The sequence below is a fragment of the Larus michahellis genome, chromosome 9 (assembly GCF_964199755.1).
Source record: "Larus michahellis chromosome 9, bLarMic1.1, whole genome shotgun sequence".
In the NCBI taxonomy this organism is placed as follows: domain Eukaryota; kingdom Metazoa; phylum Chordata; class Aves; order Charadriiformes; family Laridae; genus Larus; species Larus michahellis.
Window position 1 is genome coordinate 8,022,074 of NC_133904.1, and position 23,518 is coordinate 8,045,591.

The 23,518-nt window shown below is 51.1% G+C and overlaps 1 protein-coding gene across 7 annotated transcripts; it reads right to left on the minus strand.

The window, feature by feature from the left end:
- Nucleotides 1–2,592: 2,592 nt before the first annotated feature.
- KLHL25 (kelch like family member 25) lies at nucleotides 2,593–21,704 on the minus strand. 7 transcript variants are annotated; one of them, XM_074601271.1, is made up of 4 exons: nucleotides 21,494–21,696; nucleotides 14,927–15,043; nucleotides 9,160–10,989; nucleotides 2,593–4,148 (listed from the first exon to the last, which is right to left on the minus strand). In XM_074601271.1, exon 3 carries the CDS (start codon nucleotides 10,970–10,972, stop codon nucleotides 9,203–9,205), a length of 1,770 nt encoding a protein of 589 aa, XP_074457372.1. In that variant the 5' UTR covers nucleotides 10,973–10,989; nucleotides 14,927–15,043; nucleotides 21,494–21,696; the 3' UTR covers nucleotides 2,593–4,148; nucleotides 9,160–9,202. The 7 variants fall into 7 exon arrangements, with proteins under 7 accessions (XP_074457372.1, XP_074457370.1, XP_074457373.1 ...); XM_074601269.1 differs by having other exon boundaries at nucleotides 14,927–15,046; XM_074601272.1 differs by lacking the exon at nucleotides 21,494–21,696 and adding an exon at nucleotides 19,580–19,652 and having other exon boundaries at nucleotides 14,927–15,046.
- Between the last annotated feature and the right edge of the window lie 1,814 nt (nucleotides 21,705–23,518).

The following is a 23,518-nucleotide window of genomic DNA, read 5'->3' on the forward strand; positions in this document are numbered from 1 at the left end:
CCGCACTGGAGCGAGAGGGATCAGGCCCAGCTTAAATTTCCAGTTGGTTGTGGAGAGCTGGTGGCGATGGGTTCTCCTGCTCTTGGAAGCTTAACCTTATGAGCAGCGTTTCCTGGGGGGGCAGTTTGGGATCCTGGACCCTCTACAGGGACTAAACCGTGTTGGGTTCATCCAAAGGGAGAAGGTGCACGAGGAATAGGAAAACCATTTGACCCGGGACAGGCCTACGGCGGGGAGGAGGAGCAACACCGGGGCATTAACTAACGTGCAGGAGAAGATGGCAAGCCAAGGCCAGGAGGCCTCTGTGCTCTCTATAGACCTGGGTGAATTTGAAAGCATGCTGGATGGCCGGCAAAAACACTCCTCCACTCCAATTACGTGTCTAAAACGCCAGAGCCAGCCTCTGGATGGATGTGGGGTTTCCTCAGACACCGGACGTATTAAATCACCAGCTACTCTGCTTTTAATTGACGCCAGTGACAAAGGGAGAGCGAGCTCAGATGATAATTCCCCGTAGGGTTTCACCGCACAGTAGTATTATTTCAAGGGCAGCTGAGGTCAGGCTGGGAAAATGCGTATTTAAAAACCAACGCGGCACTATGGGTTTCATTTAAGTAAGACATAGGAGTACCAGACTTCTCCATCTGGGGCCGTTCAGCACATCAGTCCCGAGACCTGTGTCTGGGAGAGGTCTGGTCCCGCTAGCTCCCGTCCCGTCTCCGAGCACCTCTCCCCTCCCAAACGCTTCTTGGAGAGTGGGAAACCAAGGTGGAGAGAGCCCATGGACAAGCTCCAGACCAGGCCAGAGGCTGGGCTGGAAGGAGTTGTGTCCCGTCCAAGCTCTCCTGTGGGGCCAGGCCCCCACAAAACAAGGCAGGAGGTGTGGGACAAGCCCCCCTTTGGTGGCCTGGGTCTGCCGGCAGCTGCCGTGCCTGGGGCTGAGCGTGGGCTGGATCCATGCAAGACCCTGCAGCTCCAGGGCACCTCGGTGCCGGGGTCCTGGCCACCTCCCGGGACAGATGCCTGAGCTTGGGACACCCTACAGGGAGGGCTGGCCCCAGCCCGCGGGCGTGTTTCCCAGGAGCTTGGGAACATACAACCCCTGTAACGCCACCAGACGAGACCCTTTCCCAAAGCGCTCATTCCCAGACAAAGCTGAGCTTGACCTGCTGAGATGGCGAAAAAGCTCTTTTAAAAAAAAACAAAACAAATCACGTTTACATTTCTTCCCCCGTACCTCCCAGTTGAACCCAGCCCCACTCTGGCTGTTGCTTTATTCTGACTGTTGCATCCGTTTCCATCTCCCGCTCCCCTTTTACTTTGTTGCTGCTAACCAAGAAACCTTTGTGTTTTTGCATCGCATTTAATTCCATAGCAACAGGTTGCTGCTGTCACAGCAGCTGCCGATTGCTTTTGAATTGTCTTTCAGGCGAGCTCCAGAATAAATACAAAAGAGCAGGTCTTTGCACGGCTCATATCAAAGCCGGCCTGTCGCAAAGCCTCCCATGCTGGTATTTAAAGTCCCAGAGTCCTGTATAAAACCTGAATCAACAAAACTGAAAGGGATTTCATTCACACACTCCCTCTCTTTTTCCCCTCTCCTGCTCATCAAACAGTAATTTCTACCCTGAAATGATTTCCCAAAGGGGTCTTTAATGAGCTTTTTCTATGGAGCCTTACCCAGACACTGCCCAGCTCACATCAGCTAATGCTGCTGCCCGCCCAGCTCCTGAGGGCAAGGAGAAATGTTCCCAGTTTCCTTTACGGCTCAGAAATTCAGGCTCTAAATCCCTTTTGAGACCGTGCATAACACCCCTAGGAAGCTTTGCTTCCCAAGCCCACCCGCTCCTGCTAGTAAGAGGAGGCGAACATGTACTTGCGAGGTTGTCGTGCATTGCTTGCGAGTACCAGGAGCTGCTCTGAGCGATGCTCTTGCACTGCCGGTCCTGAGCAAAGCCGGAGCTGCTGGTCTCGTAGCGGGGGAGACCCCAGAGCCTCCCCAGAGCCGGGCTGGATCCGACCCCTGCTCCTCTGGGATGGGGAGGGATGCACACGAGGAGAAGCGTGACCAGGAGCCCCAGCTGGAAAACCCATCTCACCTGTCAATGGGCCCCTTTCTTGGGAGCCGCAGCAGCCAAGCGAAGGCAAATAAGGAAAACAGAAGTATAAATTCTTCTTGTCTTCCGTAGAAATGACTGGCTTTCCCTGCAGGAGTACGGCTGTGTCTGGGTTGGGCCTGCTCGACCTATTTGGCAGATATCAGAGTTACAGACTTGCAAGTTCTCCTAAAATCACATCACGGTCAGGGGGAGTGAGAGCAGCTGTGGGGAAGGAGACATGTGATGTCCTCAGGACGCGAGGAGCCCTGGACTTCTAGTCCCAGGTCTACCACTAACCTTGGACAAGACACTTGACATTGTGCCTCAGTTTCCCAGGTGCTGAAGCAATAATAATTACAGCCGGGCTGGTTGCTTAGGAGGCTGTTTGTGAACCGCCGGGTGCCAACCCTGTTATTATTCCTCGGCCCTGTTATTAGACCTAAATCTAACTTGCTTAAGAATGAAGACTCCTGTGAAAAACACACAAACGGTTTCCCAGATCATCATTTTTATTAAAGTTTGCAGGCAGCTGGAGGAAAAAAAAACAACAACCAACCTTAGAAAATGTAAATAAACGTCATTCAGAGCATGGCAGCCCGGCTGTGCACGACGTGTGTTCTTCCCGGCAGCAACGGGCGCTCACTGCTCCAAAAAGAGCTTTGTTGTTTGAAGCCATGTCAAGGCTTTTCATCGCATTGCATCATCCAGCTGGCCAGGCTTCAGCTTCACCTAATCCAGGGGCGAAAGGCAAGCCCGGAGCATCTGCAGGACCAGCTCTGCTGCGGAGGGAAGCGGGATGCTGGGGCGCTGCAGGACCAGCCTTCGGCCCTGGCCAACCCTGGAAGAGGCTGGCCAGGAGCTGCATTCCTCTATCGACAGCAAAAATCCACGTGCCTTCCTCCGCAGTGGGAATGAGAAGCGACTCGGGTTGACGGCACGAATAAACCAAATTACAGCCAGCTATGTGTGGATAACCTGGGGCAGCGACAGCCCAACCAGGAAAAATGCTCCCATCTCCCCGAGGTGAAGCCAGGACGTGCGGCGCAGCGGGACGGAGGGGGATCCCTCCCCAGCCCACCCCGCGATGCTCCCCCATCCCGCCTGCCGTCCCTCCAAGGCCTCACTAGAGGCACGATGCCCCCTCCCAAGGCGCGAGCTTTGCCCCGCTGCACTTCTCTGTTTCTGCTCGTTTGCTAATTACGCCCTCACCCACGCGCTGCTCGGCGGGGAAACTCAGAAGACCGGCTCTGAGCACGCAGCGGGGTTTATCTGGTGAATATCTCGGCAGCAGGGCCGGTGCCTTGGCACGCTAACAGAGCCGCCGTGCTCTTCCCAGCAGCTGGGAAGACCAAATCGCAACTGGCTGCAGAGAGAAAAGGGGGAAATAAAAAAGAAAATAATAAAAAGGCCCAAAGTGCAAAACAAAAGGCACCTGCCCTGTTTTGCCACAGTACCCGGCGCTGCTGGCAGCCGCCCCGAGCTCCCACGCTTTAATGTTTCGACAGCCATCGCCTCCATGGAGCAGCCAGAGGCTGTGGAGAGACGGGTGCTCTCTGCTGGGCTGCCCCAGCCCCTTTTCCCTTTAAAAAACACTTCCAAGTCACCCAAACAGCAGCCACTGCCAATGGCAAGTTCACTGCCTTCAAAAAAGAAAAAATTAATATGTCTTAACCCCCCCAGCTGTGTAACAAAAAGCACCTACCGGCTCCCCACGCCGTGCTTGACGAGGGATGCAGCCTGGTGCACACCCTCCATCTCCCCAGTCCCGTCGGGCCACCAGCACCCACGAGCCGTCCCCTCGCCCCCCGTACCCAGCCCCGGCCTGGCAGCCGGCTGCATTCCTGGCTCCCTGTGCGGCGGCTGCGGCCAGTGGTGAGGCTGGGTGGCCCTTGGTGCCCCCCCGGCACGGTGCCAGCTGTGCCTCCTGCTCCTGACGCCGGGAAGGGATGCGAAAGGCTCCTCGGAGTCCTGTGCCGGAGGACAGGTGGGGACGCGGTCGCTGTGTTGGCTCCAGCAGCGAGACAGGGGACATGGATGTGACTCCGGCACCTGGGGAGGGAAAGAGAAAGCTCATTAACAGCCGCGATTCTGGGCTCAGCCCACACAGGGGAGCACCAGAAACGGGGTTGCACAGTGGCAGCTACTGGGGTAACCCCCTGCCCAGACCCCAGGGATGGGTGGAGGTGGAAAGCAGTTGATTGATTTGGGATTTTTTTTTTTTGCTTTTGCAGGAGAGGGGAGAGAGTGGGTGTTCAGCTGGGGAGGGCTCAGAGCACTGAGGAGCCCGGCAGAGCCGGCCAGGAAATCTCTGTGGACATGACAAGGGAATGAAACGTTGAGGGAAATGGAGCTTTTAACTTTTTTTTATAAGGTGGGGAGGAGGGCCCAAGAACAGGAACAGATGAAACAAAAAGACCCTTTTTCTCTTTTTCCACAGGTTCCTCCAAAACCATCCGTACGACTGACGTTTCCAAGGGGTTGATTAATCCAGTCTGGGGCCAGGCTCAGACTGCACATGTTTCCATCTGCCCAGGGTTAGGAAAAGCCTGATTTTCATCGACTTTCCTCCCCAGGCCAGCCACTCCCTTCCAACGCTGCCTGATAAACTGGCTTCAGAGACAACCAGCTGCTTGGAAAGCGCAGCAGAGGCAAAAATTGCCGTCCCTGTTTAGCCGGCCTCGCTATTAGACACATGCAAATGGGTTTTCCCCAGAAGCCACCGAGAGAAACCAGCTGTGACTTTGTTCTGGCAAGACCAGCGAGGCTGTAACAGGTTGCACGCAACCAACCCGGCAGCAGGCAGGTGAGCTGCGGCGTTTAGGAGCTGGGAGATTATCCTGAGGTTTTGGGGTTTGTTTTTTTTAGGCTGCTGTTTGCAGGCATCTGGGGCTTTCGCACAGGGTGATGTCCAGCTGGGAGCAGGGCAACAAAAACCCCACAGCTTCTCACAAGATAAAAGCTGACCAAGCGCTGCACCACGTGGAAGGGAAGCCAAACCAGGCAGCAGCAAAGCCATCTCTGCAAAAGGTTTGTCAGCTAAGCTGTAATTAAATAATCAGGAAAAGTCGTTGAACAGAGCCGATGTTGAGTGTGACCGCTCTATCAGAATACAGACTATCAGCCTGGCACGCTGCCGAAATCCTTGCAGGAGCTTCGGGGCCAAAGTTCAGCTTTGAGGTGCCAGAGCTGCCTCCAAACCTGCAGCCTCAGCTGCGCAGTGCCCACCCAAGGGCAGGCAGCAGCTGCCGGTGACACCCCGCAGCCTTCGCAGGAGCCAAACCCACCAAAGGGCTCCGCTGGGAGCCGCAAAACGGGCTCTGAGCTTTCGGGTGAGCCCCAGGAATAAGTGCCTGCGCGGTGCCTAGCCACCAGTCTGTGCTCCCTACAGCCCAGATGGTGAGGAGGGTCCTGCAGGAGCTGAACGGGACTGGGAAGGGAACGCCCGGCTCCCAGCTGCTACGGGATTTGGCTCATCCCCATTTGTTTTAAGACAGGAGCTCTGACATCTCCATCCCAGGGGAGCATTTGCGACTTAGAAGCCAGGGAAGAGGGATGCAGCGATTTCCTTCTCCATCTCATCTTCCGCGGCTGGACCATGCAACCTGCAGCTCCCTTGTCCCCAGTGACCATCCCAACCCCTAGCTGAAGGCTTCTCTCTCTGGCCCAAACCCATCTGTTGTTCTGCCACACAAAAATGAGAACGTCGCGCAGGTAGTTAGTTTGGAGAAGCCACTTTTAATTCGGAGACAGGCAGCTTGGAGAACCTGTTCCTACTACCGCCTGAAGTCACCTCCTGGGAGGTGTGGAGTTGTCCCCATCAATTGTCACTGCACAGGACCCCAACAGACCACCCAGCACCATCCCCCTGAGCTCCAGGCTGGGCTTTGCTTGTTATTATAAACACAGAGAGGCTTTATTAGCCAAGTGCTCAGTATTTTATTTCCCTTTTGTAACAATTCACCTCCTCGTGGCTCCACTGCCATGGGTGGGAGGAGACAGGGCTTTCATGTTTCATATTGCTAATCACGCTTGATCCCTGGAATTAACTGCCAGCAATAAGCACTAAATTAATGTCACACAGCATCCTTGGCAGGGGCGCTGGGACCTCTGCCGAAAGGTGCCCCGGCTCCAGCTGGGAAGGGTGAAGGCCATGCTCTCGAGGAAACATTTCCAGCTGATCAGCTTTATGCTTTGAATGAAAAGCAGGCTTGGTGTTTTATGATCAACATTTTTCAAGGACCTATTATTTGGGTTTCACGGCTGGTATGAATGCAACCTCACCAGGTTATAGGCAAGAAGGCTGAGTTTTTTGTGAGTACAAAGTATTATTTCCTACCGTGCGATTGCCCAGACCTTTCCTCGCCAGCCCAGCTTGCTCCGCTCCGAGGACACCGTGAATGGTCCCTTCTGAGCCACCTCCAACTGCAGGGGGTTCCCATAGGATTAGCATTCCCAGAAAACACCAGCACCCAGGCACGTGCTGGCCAACCCACCTTCTGGGTGCCCCTTTGGTCCCAAGGGACCAAAACAGCTATTGCAGCCAAGACCTCACACGGTAGGAGCTGCAGGTCAGAAGACCCCTTGGCCAAACCTCCTGTAGGACAACAGGGTAGTCGTAGGACCATATAGCCAGTTTCCCCTGTTCCTGAGCCCAGTTTTGGGACAGCCCAACCAAGGCAAGGGTGTGGGACATGGCTGGTGGGGCACAGGCAACACATTTGGGTCTGGCCTTCACTCACCAGTCTTGGTGCTTTATTAAAGGAGCTGTCACAGTGGCTGAGGCCATAACAATAACTTTTTAGAAAAAAAAAAAAATCTCTAGAAAAATGAAGTGAGGAGACATTCTGTCTGGCAAGAACTCATGTATATTTTAAATACTTTGTGGAAGTGAAGCCAAAAAAGCACATAAAACCCTCACACAGTGACTTTTCACCAGTTTTATTTGCAGGTTGGCATATTACAGCTCCTAGTTTTCTTGTGCTTGTGCCAGAGTCTAGATTACAGGGGGAAAAAAATACCTATATAACCCCCACAAAGCTGTTTATTAGGTCTGAACAACCCAAATACAGTACAGGGGGAAAAGGCAGGAGAGGAAAATAACATCTCTGTGTGTTCAGAGACTGCTTTTTATTCCATAGCTGAAGAATCAACTCCCACCTCAAAATATTCCCTATTTCTATTCCCAGCAGTGTGGCTGGTGTTAAGCTTTAATATTCAGACACATCTGCTACCAGAGAAAATTAATTTTCAGCTCTAGGATGACTCTTAAAGGGAGGCCCCGTTGACCTGAGTTGAAAATGATGGAGTCCTCACACTCTTTGCTGCAATATTTAATAGTTAATTAGATTACTGAGCCACTGTGACAGATGCTAGGCAACGCCTGAGGAGAATTTGGAAAGGCCATTATCTTCCAGTGCTGGGAAAGCTCTCAGAGATCTCATTTTAACCCTTTCCACTCTTGCCCTGCCCTCACTCTGGTCCAACCCATGTTAAAACCAGGTGTTTCACAAATCAAAGGCCAGCATAATGCTCTGGATGCTTTTTTTTTTTTTCCCCACCTGAGAAAAGCAGGTGGTCATGTTGGGCAAATGCCCAGCAGAGGTGCCAGGAGCTCCTCCTCGGCTCCCAGCTGGCATCAAAAGAGATGATCACTGGGAGATGCCAGTAATCTCACCCACTGGGCAATTCCCAGGCGCACCAACCACACCGAGTGGAAAGCAGGGAAGTGAGAGGGTGTTAGAGGGTTTGGGCAGCATTCTTTCTTCCCTGTATTAAGTGAAGTGGATTTTGATGAGTCTATGGAAGAATTTCCCTCCCCACAGTCCCCACCTTCCAAATAAAACCATAAGTGATGCTTGTCAATCCCACCCCCATACACGAGGGTTTCCCAGTTCCTTCAGCTAGCTGGGAGGTAGTCTCCAACCACCAAAGCAGGGTTGTGTGTGTTGCCAGCACTTTGAAACCTGCAGACTGAGCTAGCAGAGGTGGTATGGACTTCCTGGGAAGATGATGCTATCCAGGTGTTGCCTGTATCAGTATCTGCTTTCACAATGCAAGGGGAAAAGAGTTTTTGGCCTTTGCCTGGCCAGCTGCACCTCAGCACAGATTGGTGGAGACATGCAAAGCTTTGTGGAGCAAAGCTGGTAATCAGAATGGCAACAAAGCATCCCATTTTGGAGGGGAGAAGAGGAACCAACAGCCCTGGCCCACTGACATTGCAATAGCACCTTCTCTGAGCAAGCAAGAACTGGAGCACCAGAATGAGACAGGACATCATGAGTTTCCACCAACTATCTTATTCTCACACCCCAAAAACACCGATAAACACATTCTTCTTCTGGTTACAAAACCCCTTCCCTCCCACTCAGGTCTCACACAGAAGTCTCAGAAGTTCTGATTTAACAAGCAACAGTTTGGATGTTAAATAAACACTAGGACCATCAAATGCACCATGGCTTCTAAGCTTCTGCTACCCACTGAAATGTAAATACAGAGCATAAAAAGAGATCCAGGATTTTCCTGCATCCCAAGGGTTGCTTGCCTACATATTCATCAGCTGCAAATAAATCACCCTGATACCCAGCAGAAATATTCAACTACTGAGGCTTTTTCCAAAACACTTGCCACCCTGGTATCTCCCAGGACCCATAGGCAAGCATTTCTAGAAACCATAATCCCCTCAACTGCATGGGGACAGGATGTATTCTGTGGTGACAACCCTAAGAACAGGCGTGGACGCATCTGCCCTCCCATACCCACCCACACATCCAGCTAGCTCAGAGCAGAGGGAGAGGAGTTGTGTGTGGCCTGCTTGCAACCATCTATGTAGGTGTATTTCTTAAGATACTGAATGGACCATCTGGAAACAACTGAAGCCTTGGAGCTAGCTAGACTTAAGACATGGCACAGCTGACTACTTTTTTCTGGTGCTGCATCCCACCTTTAAACGCACCCTTCTCATAAAACATGAGCAACCTGGAACCCATGGCTTCAGCACAGTGCATGGAGACACAACTGAGCCGGGAAAGCAAGTTTCAGTGTCAGAGGAGGAGACCCTTACCTTACTGACCTCCTGGATACAAGCCCCCAAGCCCTGACCCTCATCATGATGGCAAGTGCTTCCAGGTGCTGACAAAAGCTGTGGGGATGAGTGAGTAAGGCACCGTTGTGATACAGTTCCACGTGTCTGACGTAGGGTCATAGCAGTCCAGCGTTTTGCACCTCTGAGTCCCAAAGTAACCCCCCACCACATAGAGTTTATTCCCCGAGGCCAAAGCGTGGCATGACATACGCTTGGCTGTCATGTCCCCAATGCGCGTCCACTGGTCCGTTTCGCAGTCAAAGCGATAGGCAGATGCTGCCGTGAACTCGGTGTCTCCTCCCATGATGAAAATCTGGCTGCCCAGGACAGCAGCTGCCGTGTAGCGCCAGGGCTGTGGGCATTCGGCTTTGATCATCCACCGATTCTCAGCTGGATCATAGCACTGGACTTTAGACACCATGTCTCGGTGAATGCTGGTCCCGCCAAAGACAAAAAGCTTGAGCCTGGCACTCACCACCGCAGCATTGCTCACTCCATCTCTCAAAGGAGCCACCATTGTCCATTTGTTGGATATGGGATCGTACTTCTCTACTTGCTTCAAAGAAACAGAAGGAGACGCAGGAAAGACTCCAGCTACAGCAGTGTGTCCACCAACGACATACAGGCAGTTTTCCAATTCAGCCGAGCCATGCCCAAACCGAGCTATTAACATTGGGGCAGCTTTTGACCATTCTTCATGAACAGTGTCGTACACCCATACGTCTTTTGAGACCCCGTTCTCTGACCCCCTGCCTCCAGTGATATATACTTTGCAGCCGATGGCACAAGCACTAAACTCCTTCCGTGGACTCGGCAGGTCTGCTTTGGGGATAATTTCCTTTGCTTTGTGATCCACTTGGTATATCTTATCACACATGAAAGTCTGTCCTCCCAGGATCAGCAAGGTGTGCCCAGCTTTGCGAGGCCTGGCACAGGGACTGGTGACCACCCCATCGTTCTGGAGGATCTTCTTCTTGCACTGAATAGCTTCATCCAAGACAAGCTTGTTCCTTTCATCCACCATGATCAAGTCCTCACAAGCCAAGGCTTCCTTGAGGCATTCAGAAGGGAGCAAGGCCAGACGAACATTCCTCAGAAGTTCTGGGAGATATGCCTTCCGCTCATCCAGATTGTATTTCACCCACTGGATGACAGCTTTAAAGACCTTTTCTTCATCCTCGATTTCCAATTCATCACTGGAGATGAGGTCCAGCAGAGTGTCCTTGGAAAGGTTGTTGAAGTCCTCACTCTTGTGAACAGTCTCAAAGTTGACCAGGCACATCCTCCAGGAGAGCTCATAGAGCCGCCGGCACTGATGAGCATCTGAGAGCAGCATCATGCCCAGGCAGTTGGAAGGGTAAAGGTTCTTCTCCAGGAACTCAGCTGCCGCGTCTCGGACGTCATGGAACTGCAGCATGTCTCCAGCCTCCAGGAGGGACTCAGCATTCTCCTCATTGATGATAATTCGAGAGGAATAAGCAAAGTCCAGCAGTAGCTCCAGCACCTCTGGGTGGAGGCTGTCATGGAAGTTCACCTCATCATCCAGGCTCTCCCGGAGGCCGTTGCTAAACATGGCTTCAAAGTATCTGCTGGAGGCAGCCAGCACTGCCCGATGACATGGGAATGACCTGTTTCCTGCCCAAAGGGTGACATCAGTGAACATGCAGTGCTTCCGCAGGGTGTTCAGATGGGACAAGACGCAGTCTGGGTGGGAAGCTTTGTGGAAAAGCAAGATGTTCATGGAGCCAGTGCTAGTCCGGGATTTACGGTTCTCGTGGACGCTGACTGACATGATGACAGGGCTCTTGCCTGCAGAGAAACAAACAGAAAAACCATTTTTCTCTTGTCCTTACTGATCTAAGGCACAGAGAATATATGCATTTGCTATCCAACCTTGGTACGCCGTCAATGGACCTCAAATGTGAGGTACCAGCTGACACCCAAAAAAAAGGTGTCCTACATCCCAAAAGGGTGCTCCTGCATCCTGGCTTGCAGAGCCTGTGCCTCCTGCACCCTCGCATCCTCCCAAAATTTAACTCAGGCTGAGCAGGGTGGGAAGGCAGAGCCGGGTAAAGGGGGAAATTCCACACTTTGGTTTTAGCAATGGAGCAACAAAATGAAGCAATCAAACCCCAAACTTGATGTTAAATTGTCTCAACAGCCCCTAGAGGGTACTGGCAAACCGCAGGAGAATTATCTTTCCTTAGAAAACAGCATTAAGAGAGTCTATCCAGGATAAAGGGCATTGGGCTGTTCTTGGCTCAGCAGAAATCAAGTTTGGCTTCTGATTTTCATGAAGATTATTGCAGGTTTTAGGAAAGGCAATTGCTACAGGTTTTATTTATGGAATATTTAGCTACAAGCACGAGCCAGAAGTTCTGAACAAATTTTACCAAACCCTTTCTTTGTAGCTTTTGTTAGTAAAACTCACCAGATACTTCATATGACTAAAACATTTTGCAGGACAGATTCACATCATAGAATAAGACAAAAGGGACAGCTAAATTATGCTTTTTAACAGACAAGCAGAAGGAAACACAAGACTTTTATTAGCTAATATTTCATTTAAGTGCTACCTGATACCTATCCTTACCTGTGGAAGAAAACCCTTTAGACCAATCAAATTAATATAACGTAGATGATAAAATCCAAGTCATTTGCTCCAAACTATTTTAGCCAGCTCTATTTTGTCCCCCATGTAACTGAAGCAGGCAGACAGATATGCATGCAGTCCTCTCTTACAGTAGAAAGTCGGTACGGAAGCTGGTAGCACGACTGTCCTGAGGTTTGAAAAATGAGCCCAAAAAGAAAGAAAAATGGGGTCAGCCTGCTGTGCCTCCGCTACAGGCCCCTCTGACAGCAGACACAGCAAAGCCATCGCAGGCACTACACTACATGACACTGATTTTTCAGCAAAAGAGACTCTCCCTGGCTACAGGTGGAATTTGCAGGCAGGCAGCCCACTAAATGGGCCACAGATGGGGGCAAGTCACAGATCTTGGGGGGGTCTGAACTGTCTCAGGAGTGTTTTAGCACTTGGGGCAGGGAGGACCCTGTTTGGATGCACAGGAGCATTTCTGAAGCACAGGGCTTGCTTGAGAAACACTGTCCGGCTCTACTACGTCTTCTCTCTCACCCAGCACTATTTTTCTATCCCTTTTCTACCCCCTCTTCCCAAAAACACCACAGTTTTGTTTTGCAGGGCTGAAATCCCACAGTATCCCGCTCCAGCCACCTAATTGTTTAGCAATCAGCAATTAGCCACGCAGATGTCATTGGGGAAGGGGTTTTGGTTGACTTCTTTTTGTTGTTTGGTTGGGTTTTTTAACTTGCTCTTTGCAGCCCGAGGTTCCTCAAGGGTCTTTCTCCCCTGCAAGTACAAGGTCTACAGATCAGCCCTGTCCTCCCCAGCTAGGCTGGGCTCACCGCTGTCACCCCGGCACTCGGGGTTCCCAGGGGAAACCATGACATGCCGAGAGAGGGGATGCAGGTCATAGCCCTGACCTAGCGGAGACTGGGAGCCACACAACCCTCCCACGCTCCACGGGTGGATGACCTCCAGTGGAGGCAGATGGCCAGATAAGCTGCCTGACTCACGCTCTTCCTACCCCCAGCTTCTCCAGCGCCTCCAAAACAGTCCAGATTCGACAAACAGTTGTGGGCACGTCCCTCCTTCCCCATCCCCTGCTGTGAATTATTGAGGTTGGTGTTCCCGAGGCCTCACTCGTTCCTCAGGGCTGTGTCGCAGTCCAGGGAAAAGGTCTCTCTGTGCTTCTCTGCAGAAATGATAGCTTCCCCAAGCAGCCACAACCCCTACTTGGCCTCCGAGCCAGGCAGCAATATTCACGTTGCATGTCCATTACGAAAATCCCTGCAGCCTGGCGTTGAGGCCGCCAAGCTTGTTTCACTTGCGATCAGAGACTACGCGGAATCAAGGCTCCAAAACAGGAAGGAAAATGCCATTATGGAACAGCACTTTGCAGTGCATCTGAGGGAAATGGTTTTCAATATCTACACGCAGCGCAGGGACAACACTAATTTAGGAGGTTATATGGATTCACGTGTCAAAGCTCTGTAATGCCAAAGCAAGGAATACAAATGAAACATTTATGAGTCTGCTAAAAGCTATTGATTTAGGTTCTATTCCTACAACCTCAGAAACCACCCTGCCATTGCTACTGCTTGCTTTGCTTGCAGCTCAGGTCAGCTATTCAGTGTTAACCTCTGATTTGCTTATGCACAGAAAATTAAGCAATTTATACAGGACAGCTATGGAAACAAAAAGATTGCAGGAAGGCAGCAAAATTTTTTCTGACACTATGATTAGAAAAGCCACTACTCATGGAATGAGCATGGAGAATGGAAGGAGCAGGACATTTAGAAATGAAAAATGTATACATAAAGGCTGCAGCAGGGCCACTTTATATATACCTCAGGCTTCCAACATCAAACATCTTGCCCAAGGCACTGGGTAACAAAATAATATTTCTATCCAGTGGGTATTGAAGAGCATCCAGGGAATAAGTTGGCAGGTTCCAGTCCAGCCCCCATTAGGGCGGCTCTTTACATCACCTTGTCCCAATACAGGCACCAGATGGTCCCCAGTACAGCTGCAAGCTTGAAAGCTAAAGAGGCCACAGCCACAGCCCCTTTACTTGGCCTCTCCTAGAGCCCGGTTATGACACTGGACATCACTAGTGACAGATCACCTGGGCTAGACAGACCAGTAAACTGAAACTGAAGCAGCCTCTGAACTCTGGTGTGCAGCCATCTCACCATCAAGCCTTGCTGACTCTTTTCAGCCACTTCCAAACAGCTTGTTTTGAGGGCTTCTTGAATTCTACCATAGCTGGGCACCACTATAAGAGTGTCAGGTGCTACTTCTTCCCCCCACAAACACACCCCACCGCATCTCTCAGCCTACCAGAGACCTTGGCATCATCCCACCTGTATCAGATGAACAGAAACGGCAGGCAGCAGCTATTTCATCTGATGGGTTTCTTCCAAAATCTAGCAGCCTTATGAACCTCAGAAGCCTGTAACTAAAAGGATCTTCTACACTTTTCACAATGTGCACAAATGTATGCTTCAATTTAAGCAATGTTTGACCACAGCAATGAACAGGCTGGACCCTTGACACATGCTTACAAGCACTTCTCTGAAGCAGATGCATGCAGAGCCGAATTTGGCCCCTACCGCATTCCTCGCTTCCCTTATCCAGCTACTGAGCTAAAGAGGAAAAAAAAAAAAAAAAAAACCACCACACAAAACCACTCAGAATGAGGAATATTTTACACAAAGAAACCTGTCAGTGTCTCCTGCCAAGCTCCCACCTGCTCTGCAAGAGCTCAGGGGGTTATCGGAGCTCACAGCTGCATCTTCCATCATGCAGGAAGCTATCACTAGAACAGACGCCTCAACGCGAATAGCAGAAGGCATGACCTGAACAAAGTGGCTCTTGGATTTCTCCATGCTGCATTTTTTTCCTTTGAAAAGCAGTTGTTGAAAAAATAAATATCTACTGCATAGCCTTTTAGAAGGACCTTACTGCACGCAGAGGCAGACGATAATCCTTCTTCCATATGGATGAGGGCAGAGGGGCATCAGTTTTTTGACAGCTATCCAACACTGTCTGCTGGCTACAATATTCCCCTGGCTGTCTGCAGCCTTTGTACAGCAGACATAGGAAATATAGGACTTTTCCAGCAGACCAAGATAAGAGCACTTTGGAAATCCTTCCACTCACCCACACAGGGCAGACAGCAACCCCGAAGGAGGGTAGGAGTTGGCTCAAGCAGAAAAGACCCGTCGGATCTCAGCTCATGAAGAAAACACCCCAGCAGTCTCTCTGGACAGGACAAAGCTGCTAAAGAGAACATGGGAAATATCAAAACCACAGAGATGGCCAAACTCCCCACCCAAACAACAGCCATAGTTCTCCTGTCTGAGCGCGTCTTGCTTCCTACAAACCATGCCCCAGCTGTTCCGCCCAGGCTGGTGGGTTGCCATGTCGGAGTCCTGCTATAGCAAGCTGGTATGGGTCATTTAGGAGAACCTCAGGAAACACTCTATTACCTCTTGAAAAATCCAAGCAGCACTTAGAAATCAGATACTTTGAAGCCACATCAGGCCCCAGTCCTCAATCTCAGAAGAACTGCATATGAGAGGACAGCTCAGAAAGACTATTGATAGATGGACCATATTTAGCTCGGCTTGGGGTTCCCCTCTCTATCTTAAATGAGAAGGCTGTCTACAAATCTCCAATTTCACTCATTGTCTGCAGGGAATCGCCAGCTGAGATGCTGCTTCCTTTCAAGAGGGCAATATTTGAGAGTGAATAAGATGTTCCCCAGTGGGACTTCAGGGGATCAAGAATCATTTCTGCTTAGAGGGGCAAAATTACAGGATTTAAGTGTTCTCCCAGGACCGTAGAGGTTGGCTAAACACCAACAAAGAGCCCAAATCCCATGAACCGAAGCTGGCACTTTCTGTTTGCCCATCAAACTTTCAGAGAAGCAGCAAGCAGAATGCATTTCTTTTTGCCCCACTCAACCATGAACTAATTAAAGCCATAAATAAGTAAATAAATAAGCAGTAAGGTCCTCTGCTGGCTCAGCTCAGAAGACCTAGAAGCAGCAGCACATGCCACAGCAGAGATTCATTCCCAAGCAGTCAGCCACACAGGCCCTCTGCGTATGGACTGCACTACAACCTAAAGCAACTGCTTCCAAACCAGAGCTGACCCGCCTCGAGCAGCCAGCGATTGCTGCTTTTACAGGGAGGCAGGCGTACGATTGATTTTTATTCTCTCCGATTTCACAATATCAACCCTTTGGGGTGAAATGCCATTTTGAATTCAGCCAAAGTTCAGCTTCTGCCTGGAAGCAGTGGGATAAATTCTCTACCCATTAGTAAGGCGCTGGCTCTCTCGTCCTGAATACCTGTACCTTTCAACGCCGTCATGGACTCCATCGCCTGGTGCTTAGGCCAGCAACCACATCCCGGGACAAAATTACTGGTATAGAACCAATTTCCCCCCTTTTTACTGTACAGAGTAGCAAACTAGAAACCTAAAGTCACCTACTGTGTTGTCTTCACAAGGAGGAGCTGCTTGCAAATCTGCTTAGGAGAAAGATCGGTGTGACAGCTCACAGTCAAATGCAGAACCCAGATACAGCTGGGTTTCAGATGCAATTTCCTGGCATTGGAGACCATGAAAAGGTTTGAGAAGGGAGAATCTACGACATGCAGGCATTCACGTACTCACAAACACAGCTCAAGCTTCAAAAGGGGAAAAAAACCAACAGAAAACAGGAAAAGATGGTGGGGGAGGGAGGCAGAAATCAGGAGAGGGGAAGGAACAAGTGTAAAGATGTTTTCAGATTATTTTCATGTCCTTGCCTAGCACAACTATCAGCTTGGAGCTGCTTGAAATGCTCGATACTAATAACGCCCTTCTGGTAAAGAGTGCTTGAGATGAAAGGAATTAAAATAGCACCTGGCATTTGGTGCAGCACTGCACTTGTTGAGCATGGAGCCTGGGCTGCTGCCAGGTGGGCAGCAAAGGACATTCACTGCATCGTCTCCCAGGCATGTTCTGCACTCTGTCCACACCACTTGCATGCCTGGATGCAGACTTTGCTCTCTAACAAATTGGGTTCACCTCCAGCAGCTCCGGTGAATTTAGTGGTTTAACCATGTCAGCCAAATTTGTTCTTGTCTTCTTCAGGATGACTAATGCAGCAAAGATGCAACGGTGATTTTGCATGCTGGAATTCAGGCAACGTAACCCTGCCGTGAATCAGCAGGTATCTCTGTGTTACAGAGCTGGATTTGGCCTTCCTGACAAACTCTCATTGTTTCATCATATTTGCAAATAGGCAAGCAAAGGCAGTTGACCCCATCCCCCCAAAGCAGAATTTCTGATCCCGCCCCAGCCTTTGAGAATGGAAGATATCCTTATCGTTTCTTCTCATTTTCTCACTTCCTAGTCTAGCCTCTATATCCTAGACAGAAAGCAGAGAGACCGTGTGAAAGGCTCCTTCTGTTGGCTCAGACAGAAACTGGGAGGTTTTCCAAGCCCAATCCTGTAGGCTCCAGGAGATCAGATTGTCTGGAGAAGGTCCGGGCACGTATCTGAACGTGCTTACTAAAGCGAAGCTGAACTCAGAAACTCGGTCTGTCCATCACTGCTTCATATCCCATTCTCGCCAGTACCCACCATTCCTCCCTTTAAACCTGTGCTCCACTCTGAGCCCAAAGCCACCACAAGAATCTCCTGAATGCCACTTACCATAGAAAACAAAAGCAGTATTGCCAAGCTGTGCCAATTAATGAGGTTCTTGTTCTGTCTTGCAAACGCACTGGTAAAAGGGGCAGCAGTGCCTCCAATCTATAAGACCTGCACTAATCTAAGCCACAGGCAATTGCATTCCAACCAAAATAAAATTACCCATAGGAAATCCACTTTGCATGCAATATATGCAGTTTTATTCGCAAATCAGGTATTGGATTTGCTGCTCCGCAACTGAATTACTCCATAAAGCTTCTTGAGCTACCTGTGAGGCAATCAAATAAAAGTTCATGCTCACCACTAAGCATGCTGGCTTTGCAGTTCCTGGGAATACCACACCCTCCTACAACCACTACCCAAATCGGGATAAATAACGCTTTTAGCCACAGTTCAGGCTCTAGACAATAGCTTTTCATTGCTACGCCTTAACCTCACTGGATCTTTTCAGAGCCTGTGATTCATTTCAGAGGCTGCTGTGGGGTTTTGTCCTCCCTGCCTGCCCTGTAGCTCTACTAGTGAATAAATCCCATTCTGCCAGATCAATCACGGTCGCTCTGCAAAATGAATGCAGGGCTGCAGAGCAGGCAAGCAAGTTTGCAGTGCCGTCTCCCAAATTGTACTCCAAAAGGCTACAGAACAGAAACAATCTACTTGATCGCAGTATCTACCCCAGCCCCATCTGGGCAGGATAAAGTCCTTTTCAAGCAAGCCAACTTGCTAATGTGCTGCAAAGGCAAAAGGCCTTTGGTACTTCAAAATACAGAGGAGCAGAACCACATGCCACTTCCCAGGGAGTGTTCAGAAGATGAGATGTGGTATATGTCAAATTAATGCCAGAATAACCACTGCAGTTGCTGACTCCAGAAAGCATATTCAGATCCTCCCACTCTCTCTCTGCGTACTGTGGCCGGCTCCTGGCGCTGAGGTTGGCAGAGCCGATTGCTGTGATGGTCAGGCTAACCAGAAGCCTCGCTACAGACGCTCATACCAAACAGGTCTGTCCGCCTGCTGTCAGGGCAGGATTTCAATTTTGTGCCTGGCCAGTTAACCTGGGGTTTTGTTTTGTCTTCGCCGCCCCCCTGCCAGGCAGGAGATTGTGGTGCAACTGCCAGGTTCGATTTGCAGGAGCTCATTTGCAATTCTGGCTGGAGTTCAGAGCCCTGGAGATGGGAGGCCCTCTCATGCCTCCTGAACAGATTAGCCCCTAATGCTGATGGGCATGCAGGACAGCCATTCCCAACTAGACTCTAAAGCACTGACAGATATTGAAAGGTCTGGGGCTGCAAGACAGGGCATTGCACATTGCCCTCTGGCTCTGGAACGAAGGAACATGACACCCATCTCTGATCTTTTAATTTCAGTTCTTACACAGCATCAAACCATGTACTCAGCTTGCAAGTTCTGGACCAGCACAGGAGTGTTGCAGCAGCCCAGGCTACCCTGGCCATCTGTGCATGCATCACAAGCAAACCAGAGCGATTGCCAGTGTGCTACAGTAATGAATTCGCCTCACCACAATCTGACAGGCTGTCATATAAAACTGAAAGTCTTTGCAAAGTCTAATGGTCAGCAAGCAGACAGTGGTTATGGGACATGCAACATTCCCAGGCTCGAGCGATGGGGGAAAGACAGAGCAGCCTGTACTGGCTGGAGCGATACTAATAGCCACTGCGGGGATATGAAGTTAATAAGCAAAGACAGACCGATGTGATGGTGGTTAAAGGTCAGGCCGGGGGGCTTGGGGCAGCTTGTTACAGCTAAATGCTTCCTAGCCGGCATTCCCGCAGCCACTGTTTTAAGCGATGCCAGCTACATTCACTGCAATTCAATTACAGTCTATAAAGGACAGGAGTAAATCTCCTCCTCTGTTCAAGTGCTGACACTGCTTCTTCAAACCTGCCCCTTCCACAGTCCCCAGGCGCCGCCATGGACACCCCGGGCCAGCTCTGCCCGTCCTGCTCCACCTACTCACGCCCAAGGCCAAGGCACTGCTCAACACCCTCTTTTGTAATGCTGCCACTTCCCTCCCCACCTCACAACACGCTGCCCATCCTCTTCCACCTCCACAGATGGCCACATCCTGCCCTTCCTGTTTCGCTCACCCACCTGGTAAACATTGCCTAAAACCTCCTCTGGGTGTTTAAGAAGGACCTGAACTCCTGCAGGCTTTAGGGAGCAGCTGGTTACCACTGTAGGGACAAAAATGGCATCATAATTCACACATACATATGTACCACACAGACATGCACACACTCTTTGTCCCTACCCAGGACCATGTCCAGCACCCCCTCCAGCGCTGGAGGGACCATATTACGCATCAGACACACCACACACTCATTTTCACACGTTTGGAGTACGTGTCATGCAGCATCTTATCATCTGTTCCCAAGCTGTCTGCCTTCACAAATTTCATTCGCCTAGCTCCTCAGTTTTCAACTGGCCTTATCTCCTCTCCAAAACCACATCCGAGACACCATCCTCACCGCCCAAGTTACGTGAACCTGCTCCAAACGCAGCATGGGAGGCTACCAAGAGACATGCTTCGCATATGTGCTGAAGCACAAGGACTTCAGATAACAATCCCCAAATACTTGGGGAAAATGAACAAAAAAAATATAGAATGCTTCAGTTGCCCAGTGCTGAAGCTGCTTACAGTCTCCAGTGTCCACATTAAAGTGTGACTTTCACTCTGGTTTTAGTCCTGAGAATCTTGTGCCCACCCCACACCTTCCCGCTGCGGAGCAAACTCCCACCTATGTCTCTTCCCCAACTGCTTTATTGAATATATACAGCCTTATCACAGAGATAAACCAGAGCAGATGGTTAGGGTTAAAGACACAAAAGAGACAAAAAGTGGTTTTGGATAAGATTTGATCTGAAGCAGCAAGCAGCACAAGGAAAACAGAGAGGTGCCAGAAAGGGTCCCATCTCACTAAGGAGTCAGACCCCTTGAGAGATGGGCCGAGAAAAGAAAGTACACGAGAGCTCAGACCCGGTGCGCACCTACTCCGAAAGGAGATGATTACCAGCGCAGCAATCAGTAACACAGCTGAGATAACAGGAGCAGCTGGGCACCACCAGAAACGTGCAGGGTGTGTTACAAACATCTTGGGTCGCTCCTAAGGTAAGCTCAATAAAAACAAGAGTCACAAGGCATGGGAAAGAGGGAGAAGACAAGGGAAGCTGTCACAGTATAAAGGTTATAGAGTTGTTTGTTTTTCCTGGGGCTCTGGATCAGTCCATAAGCACATTTGGAGGAAGGCTACAAAAGCCCGTGGCACCCTGACCAGGGGACTCACTCCAGCTGATCACAAGAGAAGACGCACAGAGACTGCCAGGAAAGGAAAACAGAAACCAGTTACGAAGCTGGGGCTCTGCACATAAATAGTATGAAACTCTTAGGTGTCTGCTTATGAAAGGCATAGGTTTGGCTAGTCTAAGCCCTGCACCCCAGCAACTACAAGTGCAAGTGGATGGATGAAAAAAGTAAAGAGAACAAAAAAAAAAAAAAAAGAAAAAAGAAAAAAAGCAAGTACCAAACCTGCTTGTAACTTCTCTAAACACGAAGGGGGCTGTACGGACAGCAGAGGGATGGAGAACTATTTTTTCTCCTCTGTCAGCTCGGCTCAGTCTTTGGTACAAACCCACGCGCTTCTCCAGACGGGGTTAATTGAACGTGTTTAATCAGAACGGCTCTGGGAGTTGTGTCCCTTAAACCACGGTTTTGAGCAACACAAGTCCAAAAGAGGAGGGGGGAAAAAAATCAATACCACTTTACTTTCATATTTAAGAGCTGAAAAGCAGCTTTTTTTTTTGTTGTTGTAGAGGAGCAAAGCCCCTCACCGCCCCGTACGTTTCACTCCCTGCGGGACCTGCCCACGGAACTCGGCGGGCGGGCGAGCGGCGGGGCCGGCAGGCCGGGTCCCGGCCCTCCCCCGGCGGCAGCAAACCCGCCCTCACCCGGAGGAGCCGGGGCGGGAAGCAGCGCCTTGAACCCGACCCTGAGGAAAATTCACTCACCGTCTGTCTCCGCTCCCGGCCCGGCCGAAACCACCGGCGGCCCCGCAGCCCCCCGGTCCGGCGGGGAGGAGGAGGAAGGCGGGATGGAGGGCGGGCAGCGGGGCGGCCCCAGCCCACTCGTGAGGCGACGGAGGCGGCGGCGGTAGGACCCGGCCCGGCCCGACCCCGCGCGCTCGGCGGGCACAATGTCACCGGCGGGGTGGGACCCGCCTCGCGTGGGACTCCGGGGGCGGGGCCGGCCGCCGCCACCGCGGCCAATCAGGGAGCGCCGAGACGGTGACGCACCACCCCGCCTCGCCCCCCTGCGGAGTGGCGCATGGGGAGAGGGCGGGCACTCCCGCCAATGAGAGGACTGGAAGGCGGATTGGGGGCGGGGCGAGGGCGTCCCAGAGCTCCCCGGGTCCTAAAGGCCGCCTTCCCCGGTTACAGCCCGGCTGTGCTTCCCCCCCCTCCCGCCATGGGTGCGTTGCAGCCCCCACGGCGGCTGGTTTGGCCTTTCCCCGAGGGCTTGCGGCGTGCTAGGCGCTGGCACCCCCGCTGCACAGCCGCCGGGACTGCCCTCCGGCCTCGCGTGGGGTCACCCGTGACACCCCCACGGCACAAAGCCTTCCCCTCTGGCCTTTGCCCCCTGAGTCAGGGCTCTGCTCCGTCCTGCCGGGCTGACGCCGGGTGCGTGGCCGGCAACGTGTTGTCCCTGCGTGGGGCTCGCCCTCCGTCCACGCAAACCTGCAGGGAAAGTCAGGAAAACTCCGCTAAAATTCAAACTGGTTTCTGGAATCTCGTGCCTGGGCTCAGCAGCATTTCAGTGCGTGGGGACTGTGAAGGTCACCAACCTCCCACGGGGTCCCTTCGCCTGCAAGGGCTTGTGATCGGACGGGGGACTGGCGGGGTCCCCCCGGGTGGGAACCACCAGTGCCTTCGTCTGGAGGGAGCAGGGGGGACGGGTAAGTGCTGCCGTAACCATGAGCCAAACGGGGGGAAAAGGCTTATTTGGGAACAATAGCATTTTTCACGGAATGCAAGAGCCACTGGTGACAGTGCTGGCTCTCGTCCCCACTCGCGTTTCCCAGCCTGTGCTCCGGGGGAGGCACCGCAGGGGACCGAGGAACTGGCCTGCAGTGGAGTTTCACCGCCGGTGGCTCCCCTGGGGTATGGGTAATGTTTTAGCCACCAGAAGAAAAAAAAAAGAAGCTGAAAGTTTTTTTGGATACACATTTTGGATACGCAGAGGAGGCAAGGCAAAGGCGTTCCCTATCTTCTCCCACGACCCCATTTCTCCCAGGCCATACTCTCTATGCTCAGTCACGAGTGTTCAGTAATAAGATTCAAGTGAAAAACTAACAGTTCTATTAAGTGTATCTCCCCAGACAATAGCTGGGTGGGAATATCTAGGTCCAAAGTGTGCCGAACCTTCTGTACACCCAGGGATGGACTATTTAAGGGCTGCTCCTTGCAACCTAGTAAAGGAAATCTCTTCAAGTTTCCCACTGAAGTAACTGCCGCTGCTTGTCTTTGCTCTGCAGCGATGACTCCTATGAATTGCTGCCTGCACAGCCAATTTTTAGGTGGCGGGGACATGGGAGGAGGTGGAAGGTGGCTGCTATGGGGATATATTGAAGCAAAAATCCCAATAAATACAAAATACTGTCATTTCTTCTCATCCCAGGTTGAAACAGAAGATCGGCTACAGCTGGCAGAGGCTGTGTATGAACAAAGTACACTGAAGATATTGGACTGTATCAAATTCCTGATTTTTTTTGAGCTGTGTTGTTCCAGGTCATTGCAGTTTAACTCTTAGAGTGCTGCTGTCTCCCCAGCTACAAGCGCAGCCACTCTTGAAGAGGCTGAAAATTGTCCTGGGGCCTGTTAATGACTTTAATGAGCTGTTCAGGAAGACAACAGGGATTTGTGCAAGAGGCGGGTATGGTGGCATCCTGAACGCATCTGTTAAACAGCAACGACATGAAAGACAAAATTGATTTTCCCTTTTTTACTGCTGAGTTCCACCCAGCTGCTCCGGACTAT

Coding starts and splice junctions, on each gene's coding strand:
- KLHL25 (XM_074601274.1), bottom strand. CDS start 10,972: ATGTCAGTCAGCGTCCACGAGAACCGTAAATCCCGGACTAGCACTGGC.